Source organism: Notolepis coatsorum (assembly GCF_963971535.1).
Source record: "Notolepis coatsorum genome assembly, contig: SCAFFOLD_2189, whole genome shotgun sequence".
In the NCBI taxonomy this organism is placed as follows: Eukaryota; Metazoa; Chordata; class Actinopteri; order Aulopiformes; family Paralepididae; genus Notolepis; species Notolepis coatsorum.
In genome coordinates this window covers 286-17500 of record NW_028171713.1, presented here as the reverse complement: position 1 = coordinate 17500, position 17215 = coordinate 286, and the positions used below count along the sequence as shown (strand labels likewise).

The 17215-nt window shown below is 44.8% G+C and overlaps 1 protein-coding gene across 1 annotated transcript in view; it reads left to right on the top strand.

The window, feature by feature from the left end:
- Positions 1-17002, top strand: part of LOC311248204 (pleckstrin homology domain-containing family H member 1-like) — a gene marked incomplete at both ends in the record, with an annotated part of 19435 nt that extends 2433 nt beyond the window's left edge. Inside the window, 3 exons of the mRNA XM_084339128.1 lie at positions 12725-12880; positions 14113-14210; positions 16861-17002. Coding sequence (XP_084195254.1) covers positions 12725-12880; positions 14113-14210; positions 16861-17002 — 396 coding nt within the window. The remainder of the gene's footprint in view (positions 1-12724; positions 12881-14112; positions 14211-16860) is intronic.
- Between the last annotated feature and the right edge of the window lie 213 nt (positions 17003-17215).

Below are 17215 nucleotides of genomic sequence, written 5' to 3'. Positions count from 1 at the left end.
ATGGCGTTGACATTGGTGCTGAGATGCAGATCCTTTCTTGTGATGAGGACGTTCTTCACAATCACCGTTTGTTCTTCACAATCAACTGTTGTTTACAGTTCTCATATCTAACTCTAGTTCTCCACATATTTATTGTCTCATTGTGTGAAATATCATATAAGATATGCTCCAATCATGTTTATTTTATTTTTATTCAATTACTCATTCATGAAAACCTAGGTACAGGCACCAACATCACCATTCTAGGTTCAATAGAATAAAAGTTATGAAGCGTAATTCGAAATAAATACAGAAATTGCAGCCATCTTTGATTTTTGCCATACCAGAATATTCAAAACATCAATATTTGAACTCCAGTTGACACAGTATTAACTTAAAATAGCAATACAAAATTATATTACACAGCAATTGTGTGAACATTAAGACGTTTTTAAAGAATTCATTATTTCGATTGTGGCCATTTTGGATAAACTTTTATTAAATTCAACTGGTTTCTTGACACTCAAGCCAAAATTGTTCTATAGATCCTTATCTTCAAATTAGAAGTGAAAAAGAAACTTCCGCATACATTTTAAATGACTGAGTGTCCAGGCACCCCACTATCAGAAAAATGTGTGGTTTTCTGGTCAGCAGGAGATGTGCATCTCTGGCAGCGTATGGTCAGTGGCATTGTTCGTCATATAATGTTGAACTTGAGTGTTAAGATAAGATAAGATATTCCTTTATTGATCCCCTTGGGGAAATTCCAGTGACGCACACATACAGCTCATCGTCTCATTAACAACAACATATCACAATCATTACATTTTTACAGTAACAACGGCACAACATAAATTCAAACAGACTACAGAATGCCTGAGACACCATATGCGATAGTCGGCTGCGACAACACCGGGGTGTCGTTGCGCCAGGTGGTGGGAGGGAGGGTGGAAAGATTGTCCAGCGGGAGGGGGCAGGGACGGGGGGGGATCGGGCTTGGTGATGAGACGAGTCTTAGGCTCCCCCCTCCAGCGCGCGTACTAGTCGGCTGCCGTCACCATCACGTGGGAGTGGCGCCGGGCGTACACGCGGGAGGGGGGATTGGGTAGGGATTGGGGGTGGGGGAAGCCGCTTGCAACTCTTATCTCCCAGAGGGCCTTCGACTCCAGCAGCTCCCTAGTTCGATTCCTTGGTCCTTGGTCCAGGAATTTGTTTTGGCTGACTGACTGGCACATTTATCCCAGCCACGTCACTTTAAATTTGATTTGAATAGAGTGAAATATAACTCTATTGATTTGAGTGGAGTGAGTTTTAACAACTCCGTCCAAATGACTGAATGCATTATTAGTCCAAGTGTCCAAGTGTCTTAATCAGTTCATTTTGGTAGGTCCTGTGCGCGGTAAACAGATCCAAAATCTTCTTATTGCAGTCCAAAAGCTTTGATAATCCAAAAATGACCATGTCTTCAAGTTGGTAGCCCGATTATGATGTCCCAATAGGCAGAGAGGGTTAGCCTTATTCTGCTTCTTGAAGAAAATATGCAATCCACTGATTAGATCCATTTAGAGTTGATTTGAGTATAGTCCGGCAACCGGCACGAAGCAGAGCATAGCAGCGTCGGGCTCCATGGAGCAGTAGAGGCGGCGGTAGGAACGGCCTTGAGGAGCCTGGGGAGAGGAGAGAAATGCGACTGTCTCTGGGAAGGGCTGGGAAGGAATTACACCCTGAGTGCATAGTATAATAGACATATTAGCATGGTAGGTAGTAGTATACGGATAGTAACATAGTACATAGTAGTAAGGTACTAGTAAAAGACAGTTATTTATATATATATATATTATATTGTAGAAATCGTCGGAATAGAGAAACGCACAATTTCTATCAGTTGACAACACAAAGCCGTGTGTCATTTATTTCGCAGTAGCACAAGTGACAGCTGTCAGAACTATGCCGTGCTAGCTTCTGACAGCTCGTAGTAATCAAACATTTATCAATGAAACCCCAAACAGGGCGTCTCCTCTCAGCCCAACCCAAAACCAACCTCCTTAAAGTGACAGTGCCCCATCAACACATCAAAACAATACCATGGGGAATTATGTCTCTATAGAACCCACTACAATATAAATATTATATTTATTAAGAAGGTTATTTATTTATTTGCATTTCAGATATTGATTGAAGAGGTGTGTTTCTATATGGGTGACATGTCCCCATACACAGGGCATACGAGGGCATTCGCATGCAGTCACCAGCTCTCCACCCAATCGAATGCCTATATGGGAGATTTCCCACGACCTGTTAAGACGGCACTCTCTTACGTAGACAGTATTTTGTTTCCTCCGCAAAGTGAATGTTTTTTTCACCCGGCTTAGCTGACACAAACGTTAAGTAGACTAGTGAACTTCCAGTCCAAGAAAGCGTTACGAGCGCGAGCGTCTCCCTGCTAGCTCGCAGGTCAGCCTGATAATAACAATAACAGCCGCGCCCACCAGCATGGCTCAACACGCGAGGTTGCGTGCTGTGACGTCACTCCCCAATACAAGGAAAAGCTTTCCAAACGTATATTTGACTGTCGAAAACGAAAGAAAATACTGCATTCCGCCTGCATTATGATGAGATAGTAACGAAATAGTAACGCACAGCCACTTGGACAAGTAACTGCAATCAGATTACTGGCTTGTAAAGATTAACGCGTTAGATTACTATTTTCGGGGAAAAGTAATCAGATTACAATAACGCGTTACTTAGTAACGCGTTAGTGGCATCACTGGTTAAAGCTGAGGTGCCTTGCTCAAGGGCACAGCGAGCAGGCATGTGCACACATAGAGCCCAACGGGTGCACAAGCACCTGCCCTTTTGTGCCTCATAAAAAAGTGCCCTTTTTATTGTAATGTTTCTGTCCATCAATGAAGAAACTGGGGTTATTTTAATATAATTTATTTAGGTCCTGGTAATTATTTTTACCATATTTTCTTTTTTACCTCCATATAGAGAGAGTGATCTGCAATCTGCTTGGGTTGGGGGTGCAATTCCTAACAGGCTCAACCATATGGATAAAAGTTCCCATATTATGTGCTTTACACAAACTAAAAACAGATATTACATTACATTACACAAACTAAAAAGAGATACAGTATTACATTACATTACACAAACTAAAAACAGATATTACATTACACAAACTAAAAACAGATATTACATTACACAAACTAAAAACAGATATTACATTACATTACACAAACTAAAAACCGATATTGTCTGAATTACTAGAAGAAAGAAATGCACCACCTTTGGCTGATAGTAATTTATTAATTCTCTTCCTCCTCCTCCTACTCTTCCTCATCTTCCTCCTCCTCCTCCTCTTCATCATCTTCCTCCTCCTCCTCTTCCTCCTCCTCTTCCTCATCTTCCTCCTCCTCCTTCTAATCCTCCTCCTACTCTTCCTCCTCCTCCTTCTCATCCTCCTCCTAATCCTCCTCCTTCTCCTACTCTTCCACATCTTCCTCCTCCTCTTCCTCTTCCTAATCCTCCTCTTCCTCCTCCTCCTCCTGCTCCTGTTCCTACTATTCCTCATCTTCCTCCTCCTCCTGCTCCTACTCTTCCTCATCTTCCTCCTCCTGCTCCTCCTCCTCCTCATCCTCCTCCTCCTGCTCCTCCTCCTCATTCTCCTCCTCCTCCTCTTCCTCTTCCTCTTCCTCCTCATCCTCCTCCTGCTCCTCCTCCTCTTCCTCATCCTCCTCCTCCTGCTCCTCCTCCTCCTCCTCCTCCTAATCCTCCTCATGCTCCTCATGCTCCTGCTCCTCCTCCTGCTCCTAATTATCTTCCTCCTAATCCTCCTCCTCCTCATCTTCCTCCTCCTCCTCCCTCCTCCCTCCTCCTCCTCCCTCCTCCTGCTCCTCCTGCTCCTCCTCCTCCTCCTCCTCCCCTCCTGCTCCTCCTCCTCCCCTCCTCCTCCTCCTGCTCCTCCTCCTCCTCCTCCTCCTAATCCTCCTCCTAATCCTCCTCTTCCTCCTCATGCTCCTGCTCCTCCTCCTGCTTCTAATCATCTTCATCCTAATCCTCCACCTCCTCCTCCTCCTGCTCCTCCTGCTCATCCTGCTCCTAATCATCTTCCTCCTCCCCTCCTCCTGCTCCTGCTCATGCTTCTCCTCCTGCTCCTCTTCCTCCTCTCCTCCTCCTGCTCCTCCTCCCCTCCTCCTCCTCCCCTCCTCCTCCTCCTGCTCCTGCTCCTCCTCCTGCTCCTCCTCCTCCTCCCCTCCTCCTCCTGCTCCTCCTCCTCTTCCTCCTCTCCTCCTCCTGCTCCTCCTCCTCCTCCTCCTCCTCCTCCTCCTCCTCCTCCTCCACGGGGAGCAGCGTACTGGCTCATGTAAAATGGCAGGCCATGCATTATGCAGCAGCTTAGGTAACAGCGCGGGATCTTCATGTCCTCGGCTGCAGTCCACTTGTCGCTGCTCTGATCGTAGCGCTCCACGTTGGAGATGGAGTCTTTGGAGGAGCCTCCGACCACGAAGAGCAGGTCGTCCAGCACCGCGATGCCAAAGTAGCTGCGGGGGGTGAGCATGTCGGGCAGGGCGCTCCAGGAGTCAGTCAAGGGGCTGTAGGCCTCCGCGCTACGCAGGTAGTTTCCACGGTCCCACCCTCCCACCTGAGGACAGGACACATGAGAGGAATGTTTTAGTGTGTGGCTCAGGCAGGCAGACACTGTATTAATCCATTTAGGGAAATGAGGGCATCACAGAAGCATTGAAAGTCAAATGATACATATCTATAAAAATATTGAGTATAAAGCATTTGTCTCCGTGTGCACCTACCGCATAGACTTGTCCTCCGTAAGCAGCGACTCCCAGTCCTAAACGCCTGCTGCTCATGGGGGCGATCAGAGTCCACTGGTCGGTGTCTGGGCTGTAGCACTCAGCTGTGAGCAGACACCCCACCCAGTTGTCGCCACCACAGATGTAAACCTGTAATAAGAAAGAATATTCTAATTTAGTTTATGTATTCCATTTGATTTCATTCTACTTTAATTGTCTGTTAATGTTGATGCACCGAAGGACCCAGACACATCTTTTGTTTGTGCAAGCTTACTTGGCAATAAAGACATTTATGATTTTTTTTTTTTTTGTATTGATCTTTTTCCCCCTCCATTTTCCTCCGATTTTCTCCCATCCCAATGTTAGTCGTATGCCAATTCCCAGTCCCTTCCTGGTCGCTGCGCACTTACCCCCCACAGTCAGATCATCTGGGAGAGTGGAGGCTACCACGTGCTTCCTCCGACACACGTCCAGCCAATCACCGCTTCTTTTCACCTGGCAGCGTGGATTCTCATCGAGAGGGCGTAGCGTGTGGGAGGACCACACTATCCCCCTCAAGTCCTATCCGCGCTTAGCAGGCGCCCCGACCGAACTGTAGGAGTCGCTGTTTACAACGACCCGGACCCACCCCGCCAGCTTCTCCCACCCTCTAATACAGCCAATTGTATTAGTGCAGACGGCCAGCCAAGCTGGTGACAACCCCGGAGCTGTGAGCTGGATTCGAACAGGCGAATCCAGCTCACAGCTCCGGGGTTGGTGACGAACCCAATCTCCGCTCGGCCACCTAACCGCCCTGACATTTATGATTTCTGATCTAACGTTCCTTGTGTTCATCTAGCACCCTGTGTTCCTCAGTTCCACCCACCTTGCCCTGGAGGGCTGCTGCCCCTGCTTCGCTCCTGTGCTCCAGCATGGGTGAGATCACTGTCCACTGGTTGGTTTCAGGCTCGTAGCGCTCGGCGGTGTTCAGTACCTCGTCTCCATCGTACCCTCCCATGGCGTAGATACAGCCGTCCAACGCGACCACGCTGAGCCCACTGCGGCGTGAGTGCATGGGAGCCGCCTGCAGCCAGCTGCGAGTGATGGGGTTGAACCTGCACACACTGTTGAGAGCCTCATAGCCGTGCCGGCTGCCGACGCAGTAGACCAGACCGTGGAGATAAGCGGTGCTGTGGCGCCACTGGGGACTCTCCCTCTCAACGCTCACGTCCATCCATCCACCGGCTCGGATATCGTAAGCCTCCATGGTCAGGATGCCGCCACCCCGGCCTCCGATGGCCAATAGGACCTCCTGGGGCCGGCGTGGGCGGGTCAGGGGGTTTGGGAGCCTGTCGGAGCCAGAGGGGTTCAGGACGCTGAGGATGAGGGGCCTGCAGTCGTGGCTGTCCCTCACCCCAGGGTTGTTCTGGACGTTGCTCCTGAAGTAGTCAGGCCTCATCAAGCCCATGCGAACCTGGGGAGAGACAAGCAGACAGCGGGTACAACTTAGACATCAGTTGTAGACGGTTTCTGTTGCTAGGGAACAGTTTGGACCCAAATGTTTGAGAACCACTGTACTAGGGAACCTAGTGTTGTTTTAATGTAATGCACAGTAATACAATTATTATTATTTTTATAAATGTTTTTATTTAATTTAATTTTCATACATAAAACAGAACATAACAGTACAATAATAATAATAATAATAATAATAATAATAATAATAATAATAATAATAATAATAATAATAATAATAATAATAATAATAATAATAATAATAATAATAATAATGACAACAGGGACGACAACAATAATAACAGTAACATGAATCATAATGAACTTGACAAGAGACAGACAAACAAGAAAAAGTAAAATAATAAAAATTTAATTAAAAATAAATGTGGCTCAGGCACTAGCAACCATGTTTGTGTATCCGTAATACAATTAGTTACCTTGGGCAGCAGCAAAGGGATGTGTGTTTTACGCTCCTCACGGGAGTGGTCGATCCAACGGAGGACTGCCTCGAACACCGTCTCCTCGCTCTTCACGTTCAGATCATCCCTCTCGATGATGTCGACCAGTTGCTGCGGGGACAGCTCTACAAGCTCCTGTGAGACGTGCAACATCTCCTCAAAGTGGCACACGGTGAAGAGATGGGCCTTGCGCCTCAGGTCAGGGCAGCAGTAGATGTCCGTGAACCTCCAGATGCCAACACAGTTTTCCAGAGACAGCTGGCCTTCTAGGAAGTCAGAGCACGCTCCTACTATGCCAGTGACGCGAAGCTGGTCTGCAGCCACCAGAAGCTCTTCCACGTTCTCTGCTGTCACCAGCACAAAGCTTGTGTAGGAGTACTCTATGATGAGCTGCATCATACCCGGGGACACCCCAGGGATACTGTAGACTGGTTTCTCTGAGTCGCTCCAGCGAGTGAAGATGGCTCTGTGGGACGCAGAGTATAGAGATATCTGATGAGTAAACAGTAAGCAACATTCTGTCCTGTGTAGTAATATATGTTCACTGTATAAGTATAGGGTCTTAGCACAGTAGAAGTATAGTATCTTTTTACAGTAGAAGTACAGTATAGTATCTTTTTACAGTAGAAGTACAGTATATTATCTGTTTACAGTAGAAGTACAGTATAGTATCTTTTTACAGTAGAAGTACAGTATAGTATCTTTTTACAGTAGAAGTACAGTATGGTATCTGTTTACTAACCAAGCTAACCTGAACCAAGCTAACCTGAACCAAGCTAAGCTGAAGCAAGCTAACCTGAACCAAGCTAACCTGAACCAAGCTAACCTGAACCAAGCTAAACTTACCTGAAATAGTTGCTGCAGTCACACAGGAGGGCCTTGTGGGCATTCAACTCAGTGCTGTTGACTTTAATAACCACATCACAGAGCCTTCCCTCCAGAGGCAGCTCATTAAGGATTGTACAAGACATTGTTTCCTTTTCCATGTGGGAATTTTAAATTGTATCTACAGAACATATTCAAGCTTACAGACAAATAGCCGGAAACAACAAGTGAGATCTTCTGAGAGAATTGTTGAATAGCTACACTAATGTTCTAGAATGTTTGATTATGACATCATACTGTGACATCACAAATGTTCTAGAATGTTTGATTATCATACTGTGACATCACAAATGTTCTAGAATGTTTGATTATGACATCATACTGTGACATCACAAATGTTCTAGAATGTTTGATTATGACATCATACTGTGACATCACAAATGTTCTAGAATGTTTGATTATCATACTGTGACATCACAAATGTTCTAGAATGTTTGATTATGACATCATACTGTGACATCACAAATGTTCTAGAATGTTTGATTATGACATCATACTGTGACATCACAACGGAACATGTTTGAGGTCCATTTGAATCATTTAAATAATATGTTGCCATTAAAAAAGAACAAATGGTGCGGCTACGTTGCGCAGTGGGCAAGGCGCTCGCAACGAATGCTTGAGACTAGGCTCGCCTCCTGTTCGAGTCCCGCTCTCCACATTGCTTTCAGTTTAGCTGGTCGTCCACAGTAATACACATTGGCCGTATTACGGGGAGGGAAACTGAAGGGTGGGGATCGGGCGTTGTGGACAGCGACTCCTACAGGTCGGTTGGTGCGCCTGCGCAGTAGAATAAAGAAGCGACAGGGGCGGGGCCCCTCCAAAGCCCAGACCCCCGACTCTGAAAGATCGAGCTGCGCAGGTGAAAAGATGCGACGGCTGTTACCTCGAGTATCGGAGGGGACTCGTGCTATGTATGACTTAGTCCACATTGCAGCCGGCTTGTGGGAGGCAAGAAACAATGTTCGAAAGACAGGGGAGGGTTGAATTGGACGATATGAAAATTGTGATGGGAGAAAAATAGAAAATGGGAGAAAAAGTGGAAAAAAAAATTTAATTATTAAAAAAACTACATAAAACAATGATACAAATTATAATAAAATATTAAGTAAAATGTATAGAAATAAAGAAAAATAAGACAATGAAATAAAGATAATAATTCATTTAAAAGCTATTTTAAAAAGGTACGTTTTGAGCAGTGCCAACCGAGTCTGCTGTCCTAACAGACTTGGGGTCTGTAGGGTAAGCACTTATTCCCTCCGCCCTGAACATTTATGGAGATATGGGCCTTTTAAGTCAGTGATAAAAGTGTCTTTCAAGGATAAGTGAGTTCCTACACTGATTATTATAGTTCAATATTCAATATTTGATCACCAAAAACCCCCAAAAAGCTTAAAAAGGCCCCTCCCCGCCCAAAAAGGGCCCCCAAAAATAGCACAGGCCCAGTGCCCTTTTCAGCCGTTGAGCACCTGCCCCTCTAAAGTCCTGTGCACGGCCCTGATTACATATCATCATTCATTTATTTATTGTCGCACAGAGCAGAAGAATTTGCCAAAACAAACGGCTGCTTTCACTTTCTTTTTAGTGCCGTAGCGTAGCGTAGTGCTGTCATCAGATCAGAGGGTGGGAGCCTCGTGTCTGAGTCAAGATGGATAAGCTAACACAGTGGTTCCCAAAGTCGGGGTCGCGACCCAAAGGTGGGCCGCGAGCAGCCACTGGTGGGCCGCGAGATGATAAAAAAATCAATTTTTTTTATTTTTTTTTTCAGGCCACTGAACTTAGAAGCAGGCCAGGACAGTGTTTCTAGTTGTATTCTAAAATTATATTCTATTGTATTCTAAAATGTGACTATATGGTTTTATATTAACTTAATAAATAAACAAAAACGAAAAATCTACTTATTTCAACGAACATTTCAAACTAAATAACAGATTATGCACATAAAACGCTGAAAACAACCGAAGCAACAATAGTATTTTAATGAGGCTATTATTATTATCATTATTATTTTGCAACAAGTTAGCCCTCTCATAAATAGCACATATAAATGAATAACTAACTTGAACTAACTTAATAGGATTGAAGTGATATTTGGCTTAAAAAATCGGTCGCCTGGCAAAAAAAAAGAAGAAAAAAAAAAGCCTGACGATGTGCATTGGGCCGCGGCTCTCTGACGCCTTATTTTCTGGGTCCTGGCCTGAAAAGTTTGGGAACCCCTGAGCTAACAGATAAAATAGTAAAGGGAGAGCTTTTGAAAAGTTCCCAATCCGTCTGGGAAAGCTGCATTTTGGAAGCATTTTGACCGCAGGGAGAAGAACGCTCGAGGAGGGGAACAGCGCTGAAGCCATCAGCGGTGGATGATGCAATTATTTTCATCCACAGCGCCCGCAAATGAACAGCGGACCGAAGTGGTTCATTTGTTGTTTGTTCTTTGATTTAGCCGCTTGGCAAAAGTTTGTTTGTTCTTGGATTTAGCCGGTTGGCGAAGTTTTGTTAACGTTGTTCAACGCACGAGGTTTTTGTTGCTGACGTGACGTTCATCAACAGCGAAGTGGTGAGTCCTGATTTACTCAAATTAATTGGCTGCTGGTTTATGAGTGTTTTCGGTATGCTATTGTTGCTGTTCAGCTGTTGTTAACCGCGGAGCTATGTCGTTATTCGCTTTGTGAGGATTATCGTCGGCGTTTCAGACCAAAATGGAGCAAATCATTACATAAGTTGAACACTGTGTGAATGTATACTAATGTGCAACAAACAGATTGAAACTTTGAATATCTCTCGTATGAAGCGTATGAATTCGCCAGTGCGTCAAATTGGTTACTAATGTGAAAGATCGGATCGGGAAAGATCGGTATCGGCAGATACTCAAAATCACATGATGGGGATCGGATGGGGAGGCAAAAAATGCGATCGGGACATCCCTATTTTGTACTTTAGTTTGTTTATTGTTATTGTACATACACACACACACACACACACACACACACACACACACACACACACACAAGCCTATTCTCTATTGTCCCTCTCTGTCGTTCTTTCCTTTGATTCCCATTTTGTATAATTGGGTGTTAAGCTGTAACAGTGTGGGGATGAGTGTGCTCGTGTACTTGTTGTGGCGTTAACCCTTTCACTGCCACACTACAGAAGGTTAACCCTTTACTATCACACTACAGATGCGTAGTAAAGGGTTAACCTTCTGTAGGGTGGTAGTGAAAGGGTTAACCCTGTGTCGTATGGCAGTGAGAGGGTTAACCTTCTGTATTGTCGCAGTGAAAGGGTTAATCATTTGGTAGTGCAGTGTGGTGAAAGGGTTAAGCTGGGCGGTAACTGTGTGGGAATGAGTGCGCTTGTGTACTTGTGGGGGTGACAGTGACAGTCGTCTGGTAGTCGGAGGTTCTCGGTTCGATTCCCGCTCTTCCCGGGCAGCGTGTCGAAGTGTCCTTGAGCAAGACACTTAACCCCCTAACTGCTCCCGGTGAGCAGAGCGGCACCTCGCAACCCCCGCCGTGTGAGTGAACGGGTGAGTGTGAGTGAACGGGTGAGTGTGAGTGAACGGGTGAGTGTGAGTGAACGGGTGAATGTGAGTGAACGGGTGAGTGTGAGTGAACGGGTGAGTGTGAGTGAACGGGTGAGTGTGAGTGAACGGGTGAGTGTGAGTGAACGGGTGAGTGTGAGTGAACGGGTGAGTGTGAGGGACAACGTTGTAAAGCGCTTTGGATAAAAGCGTTATATAAAAATGCCCCATTTACCAAAACGCACCATTTAATCACCGCTAGCGGTCGGCCTGCGTTTCCAGACGGAGGTGGACGTTTGTCGTTCCATCACAGCGAGAACGAGACGCCACTTATGGTGAACAACGTCGCGGACTCTTTGGTTTTAGTCAGAACGACACCCGCGTTTGTTTTGTCTCCGGACCGACCGACGTATAAAAAAGTACAATCGGACCGACCGCCCGGCGGAGCTGGAAGACACACGGGCCGCGCCTCGAATCCCGAGTTCTGGATTCAGTAACCGGAGCCCACTGTCGCTCCTCTGGTTTCAGGATAAACCATGTATTATGTTACCTCGTCTTTTCCCGCAATACTACACTTAGGGCTGCAGCTTGGATTGTTAAACTGAATACCCCTAGACTGGCTCTAGTCTGTAACACACGTACATTGACACTGATATAAGCAAACACACACACACACACACGTACAGACACACAGACACTAACATAAACACACACACACACACACAAGTACAGAGACATTAACATAAACACACACACACACAAGTACAGAGACACACAGACACTAACATAAACACACACACACACACACAAGTACAGAGACACTAACATAAACACACGCACACATTGACATTTGATTTGATCTTTATTGGGGTGACAGTGCCTCGGGAGGTCGAGCAGTCGTCTAGCTTATCTAGTCACGCCCCTTTCAGGAAGCACAGCTTATCTAGTCCCGCCCCTTTCAGGAAGCAGCGCTCATCTAGTCCCGCCCCTTTCAGGAAGCGCAGCTTATCTAGTCCCGCCCCTTTCAGGTGCCTTTCAGGTGCTGCTGTAGGTGCTGTGCTTTGGTTTACCCTCCTTCTACTCTGCTGTCCTGTAGGTGCTGGTCTTTGGTTTACCCTCCTTCTACTCTGCTGTCCTGTAGGTGGTGGTCTTTGGTTTACCCTCCTTCTACTCTGCTGTCCTGTAGGTGGTGGTCTTTGGTTTACCCTCCTTCTACTCTGCTGTGCTGTAGGTGCTGGGCTTTGGTTTACCCTCCTTCTACTCTGCTGTCCTGTAGGTGCTGGTCTTTGGTTTACCCTCCTTCTACTCTGCTGTCCTGTAGGTGCTGGTCTTTGGTTTACCCTCCTTCTACTCTGCTGTCCTGTAGGTGGTGGTCTTTGGTTTACCCTCCTTCTACTCTGCTGTACTGTAGGTGCTGGTCTTTGGTTTACCCTCCTTCTACTCTGCTGTACTGTAGGTGCTGGGTTTTTTACTCACGGTCCTTCTCCCCTGCTGCATTGTAAAGCGCGTTGAGTGTCTAGAAAAGCGCCATATAAATGCAAGTAGTTATTATTATTAATTATTCCTCTCCCCCGCTGCAGGTGGTGGGTTTCGACGGCTCCACCACGGTGGAGGAGTTCCTGGGCACGCTGAACCAGAGGGTGGGCATGAGGACGCCCCAGCTGTCCGGCTTCGCCCTGTTCACCGACGACCCGTCTGGCAGAGAGCTGGAGCACTGCCTGCAGCCCGGCAGCAAGGTGAGAGAGGGAACCCCCCCCTGTGGTGAGAGAGGGGACCCCACCCTGTATTATAATAATAATAATAATAATAATAATAATAATAATAATAATAATAATAATAATAATAATAATAATAATAATAATAATAATAATAATAATAATAATAATAATAATAAAGAGCTGCAGCACGGTGAGAGACGCGACCCCACGACCACCTGGGTCACCCTGTAGAGGAGACACTCACTGAGTAAATCCCTGTATACCTTCCTGGACATTTACATTTACATTTGAATTTTACTTTGAATTTAACTTTTTACTGTACATTTTACTGTATTTTTTAGAATGCATATACGTATATTTTAGAATGTATATCTGACTGTATCTTTTTTTTCATTCTTATTCTTATTTTAGCTTTTTGACTATAGCTGAATTCATTATTCATTTCATGAGTTCATTGTGAGCGATCTGTGCTGCTGAATGTCCCTCTATTCTATTCTAGTAAATGGACAGGAATCTAGACATGTACAGCACACTTTAAATGCACACACACTTTGTGTGTTTACATACTGTACTAACACACAAAGACAGTCAACATTTATTCATCAAAATACACATTATATGTGATTGTGTACGATGGCAGTGAAGCGCTGCCTCCCTCGGACGCCTGCATCAGACAAACAAAGAACTCTTTCAATAAAACACAATGAAACTCGAGAAACGATAAAACTCAACAATAAACTCTTAATAATAAACTCAGTAAAAAAAATTAAGAAAACTCGTAATGTAAGGTCCCTGATATAAACGGGTATAAGTTGTTTAAAATCCAAGAACAAAGAGCAGGAATGAACTCGCTAAAGTAATTAAAGTGATGTATACAAATTAAGGCTGTCAAAGTTAACGCGGTATTCACACGTTATCGCCCGATTCTATTAACGCCACTATTTTTTTTAACTCACGATTAACTTTAAAAAGAATTATTATTATTATTTACTTTTTTTACGTTTTTTTTTTTGTTTTTACTAGACTTCACTCAGGTGTATTATTGATGCTCTCATTGATACTATGTTTGTTTCTGAAGTGTGTGTGTGTGTGTGTGTGTGTGTGTGTGTGTGTGTGTGTGTGTGTGTGTGTGTGTATGTGTGTGTGTGTGTGTGTGTGGGGGGGGGGGGAAGGGTTTGTGTTAGAATCTACTCTTGTGTGAATAGAAACGATACTTTGACATCTTTTATATCTCTGACCCTCTTCGTCAGATCTGCGACGTCATTTCCAAGTGGGAGCAGGCGCTGAAAGAACTGCATCCTGGGAAGTACGAGGGGACGCGCATCGTACGTCTAACGTACAAGAGCAGGTAGGATGTCCGGGGGGGGGGGGGGGGGGTCTGGGCTCTGGGACCCCTGGACAGACTGTAGGAGGTGGGGGGGCCCGGGGAAAACAAACCAAACGGGAAGAAACATACAAAGAATGTCATGTTACTGCTGTTTATTTACAAGCGCTAGTGGAGGACAGAACTTTATACAACGGCATGCAAATTTCTCGATTCTGATTGGCTGAAACGGTCAAGTTACACGTGGGTATTTGTCATAACCCCACGCTCTTGGTCCCAGGACCCGCCCACAACCGCATTACTATCACTCCGCCGTGCGGCGAGTTTTTAGAAATGCAAGCAAGATGGCGGACAGTAAACATTACGAATGGATATCTTGATAGGGTCATAAAGACTCAATCAAAAATTATTCTGTCACGGCGCATGTGTTAGTTTCTAGCCAAACACTGACGAAGGAACTCCAGTTCCGAAACATGTATGTTTCAGGCTGCCATTATAAAAAATATTGAATCTGAGAGTGCTGGTCCGGCTTCCTGCTTTCTTCAACTTAGTTTCTTACACAATGTTGGATTATGCAGCTGATTATGTGCGCTGTTTTAAGTGAGCGTGGATTACTGAATTGAGTGATTGATTGATTGCAAATTTTATTACTGTCCGCCTTGTTTCCAACTGGTTAAGCTTGGCGACTCTTTCGAAGTCGCTCTCTTTCGAAGTTGGTTATGGTTAGAGTTCATCTTTAGAGCAGGGCGATAGACCACCAGCCCTGATTCCAAACTCTAACCGTAACCAACTTTCGAAAGAGAGCGACTTCGAAAGAGTCGGCAAGCTTAACCAGTTGGAAACAAGGGTGGCAGTAATAAAATTAGCAATCAATCAATCAATCAATTCAATAATCCACGCTCACTTAAAACAGCGCACCTCCCAGCTGCTTCTATAGAAAGTAGGTTTAAATTTTTTTTAAGATTTCCCTCTTATAGAGCAAAGAAAACTTTTCCCCCTATAGGGCAAAGAAAACTTTTTTGTTTTGTTTTACCTACCTTCTATAGAAGCATCTAAGAATGAAGTTCTATAGAAAGAAAAGTTGGATGTGTTAGTTTGTTGGATGTGTTAGTTGAAAGACAGTTGGATGTGTTAGTTTGTTGGATGTGTTAGTTTGTTGGATGTCTTAGTTGAAAGACAGTTGGATGTATTAGTTTGTTGGATGTGTTAGTTTGTTGGATGTCTTAGTTGAAAGACAGTTGGATGTGTTAGTTTGTTGGATGTGTTAGTTTGTTGGATGTCTTAGTTGAAAGACAGTTGGATGTGTTAGTTTGTTGGATGTGTGTTAGTTTGTTGGATGTCTTAGTTGAAAGACAGTTGGATGTGTTAGTTTGTTGGATGTGTTAGTTTGTTGAATGTCTTAGTTGAAAGACAGTTGGATGTGTTAGTTTGTTGGATGTGTTAGTTTGTTGGATGTCTTAGTTGAAAGACAGTTGGATGTGTTAGTTTGTTGGATGTGTTAGTTGGTTGGATGTCTAGGTGAAAGACAGTTGGATGTGTTAGTTGGTTGGATGCCTAGTTGAGAGACAGTTGGATGTGTTAGTTGGTTGGATGTCTTAGTTGAGAGACAGTTGGATGTGTTAGTTTGTTGGATGTCTTACTGAGAACAGTTGGATGCACTTCCGAGCTGCTTCCACATGGAGGCAACTTCTCTTCTTTTTTTTTGGGAACTACTTTTTCTGCGGATGGTTTTGTCAATAAATCTTCAATTAATGTGTGTTTATTGTATAGCAATAAGGTTGGATGACATCGGCCATTGTATAATGAGAATTAGACCATGCCTAGGGGTGGTCTAATTCTCATAACCCACTCCTGCGCATGATGTAATGCTTTAAAAACACATGGCCTCTACAGTGTCTCTCTCTCACTCTATCTGTATCTCTCTCACTCTTTCTTTCTCTCTCTGTCTCACTCTTTCTTTCTTTCTTTCTCTCTCTGTATCTCTCTCACTCTTTCTTTCTCTCTCTCTTTCTTTCTCTCTCACTGTCTCTCTCTCTCTTTCTTTCTCTCTCTCTCTATGTCTCTCTCTCTCCCCTTTTCTCTCTTTTCTTTTCTCTCTCTCTCTATCTCTCTCACTCTTTCTTTCCCTATCTCACTCTTTCTTTCTCTCTCTCTATGTCTCTCTCTCTCTTTCTTTCTCTCTCTATGTCTCTTTCTTTATCTCTCCCTCTGTCTCTTTCTCTCTCCATGTCTCTCTCCTTTTCTCTCTTTTCCTTTCTCTATCTCCCCTCTCTCTCTCTCTCCCTCTGTCTCTATCTCTGTCTCTCTGTATGTGTGTCTCTGTCTCTCTCTGTATGTATGTGTGTGTCTCTCTCTGTGTCTCTCTCTCTGTATGTGTGTGTCTCTCTCACTCTCTCTCTATCTCTGTGTCTCTCTGTGTCTTTCTCTCTCTTTCTCTCTCTCTGTATGTGTGTGTCTCTCTCTCTCTGTATGTGTGTCTCTCTCTCTCTGTGTGTGTCTCTCTCTCTCTCTCTGTATGTGTGTGTGTCTCTCTCTCTCTCTCTCTCTCTCTCTCTCTCTCTCTCTCTCTCTCTTTATTTACTCAAGCGCTAACAGAGGACAGGACTAAAACACATGGTCTCCACAGAGATCCCAGCTCTGATCAGCCTCCTCAAGACATCTGTTCTGTGTGCAGGCTGTGTTTCAGGGCGCAGGCCAAGGGAGAGACGGAGCGTGAGCGCCTCCTGCTGGCGTACCAGGTGAATGACGAGGTTCACCAAGGTCACTTCCCCGTGAACAAGGAGCTGGCTCTGGAGGTGGCTGCTCTCATGGCCCAGGTCTGTGGAACGTCCTGTTACCAGTTCAAACCAAGCTGATTGATTGTTTGATTGATTGAAAACTTTATTAACAGATTGCAGAATGGGTACAGTACAGTACAGCTCAATACACACAATTGTTAAGGGGATGCAGACCAGAGAAAGACATTTACAGGGGCCAGTTTCGAATTGCAGCCTCCCGTAGGTGCTCTTTGAGAGCGGTTTTGAAGGTGT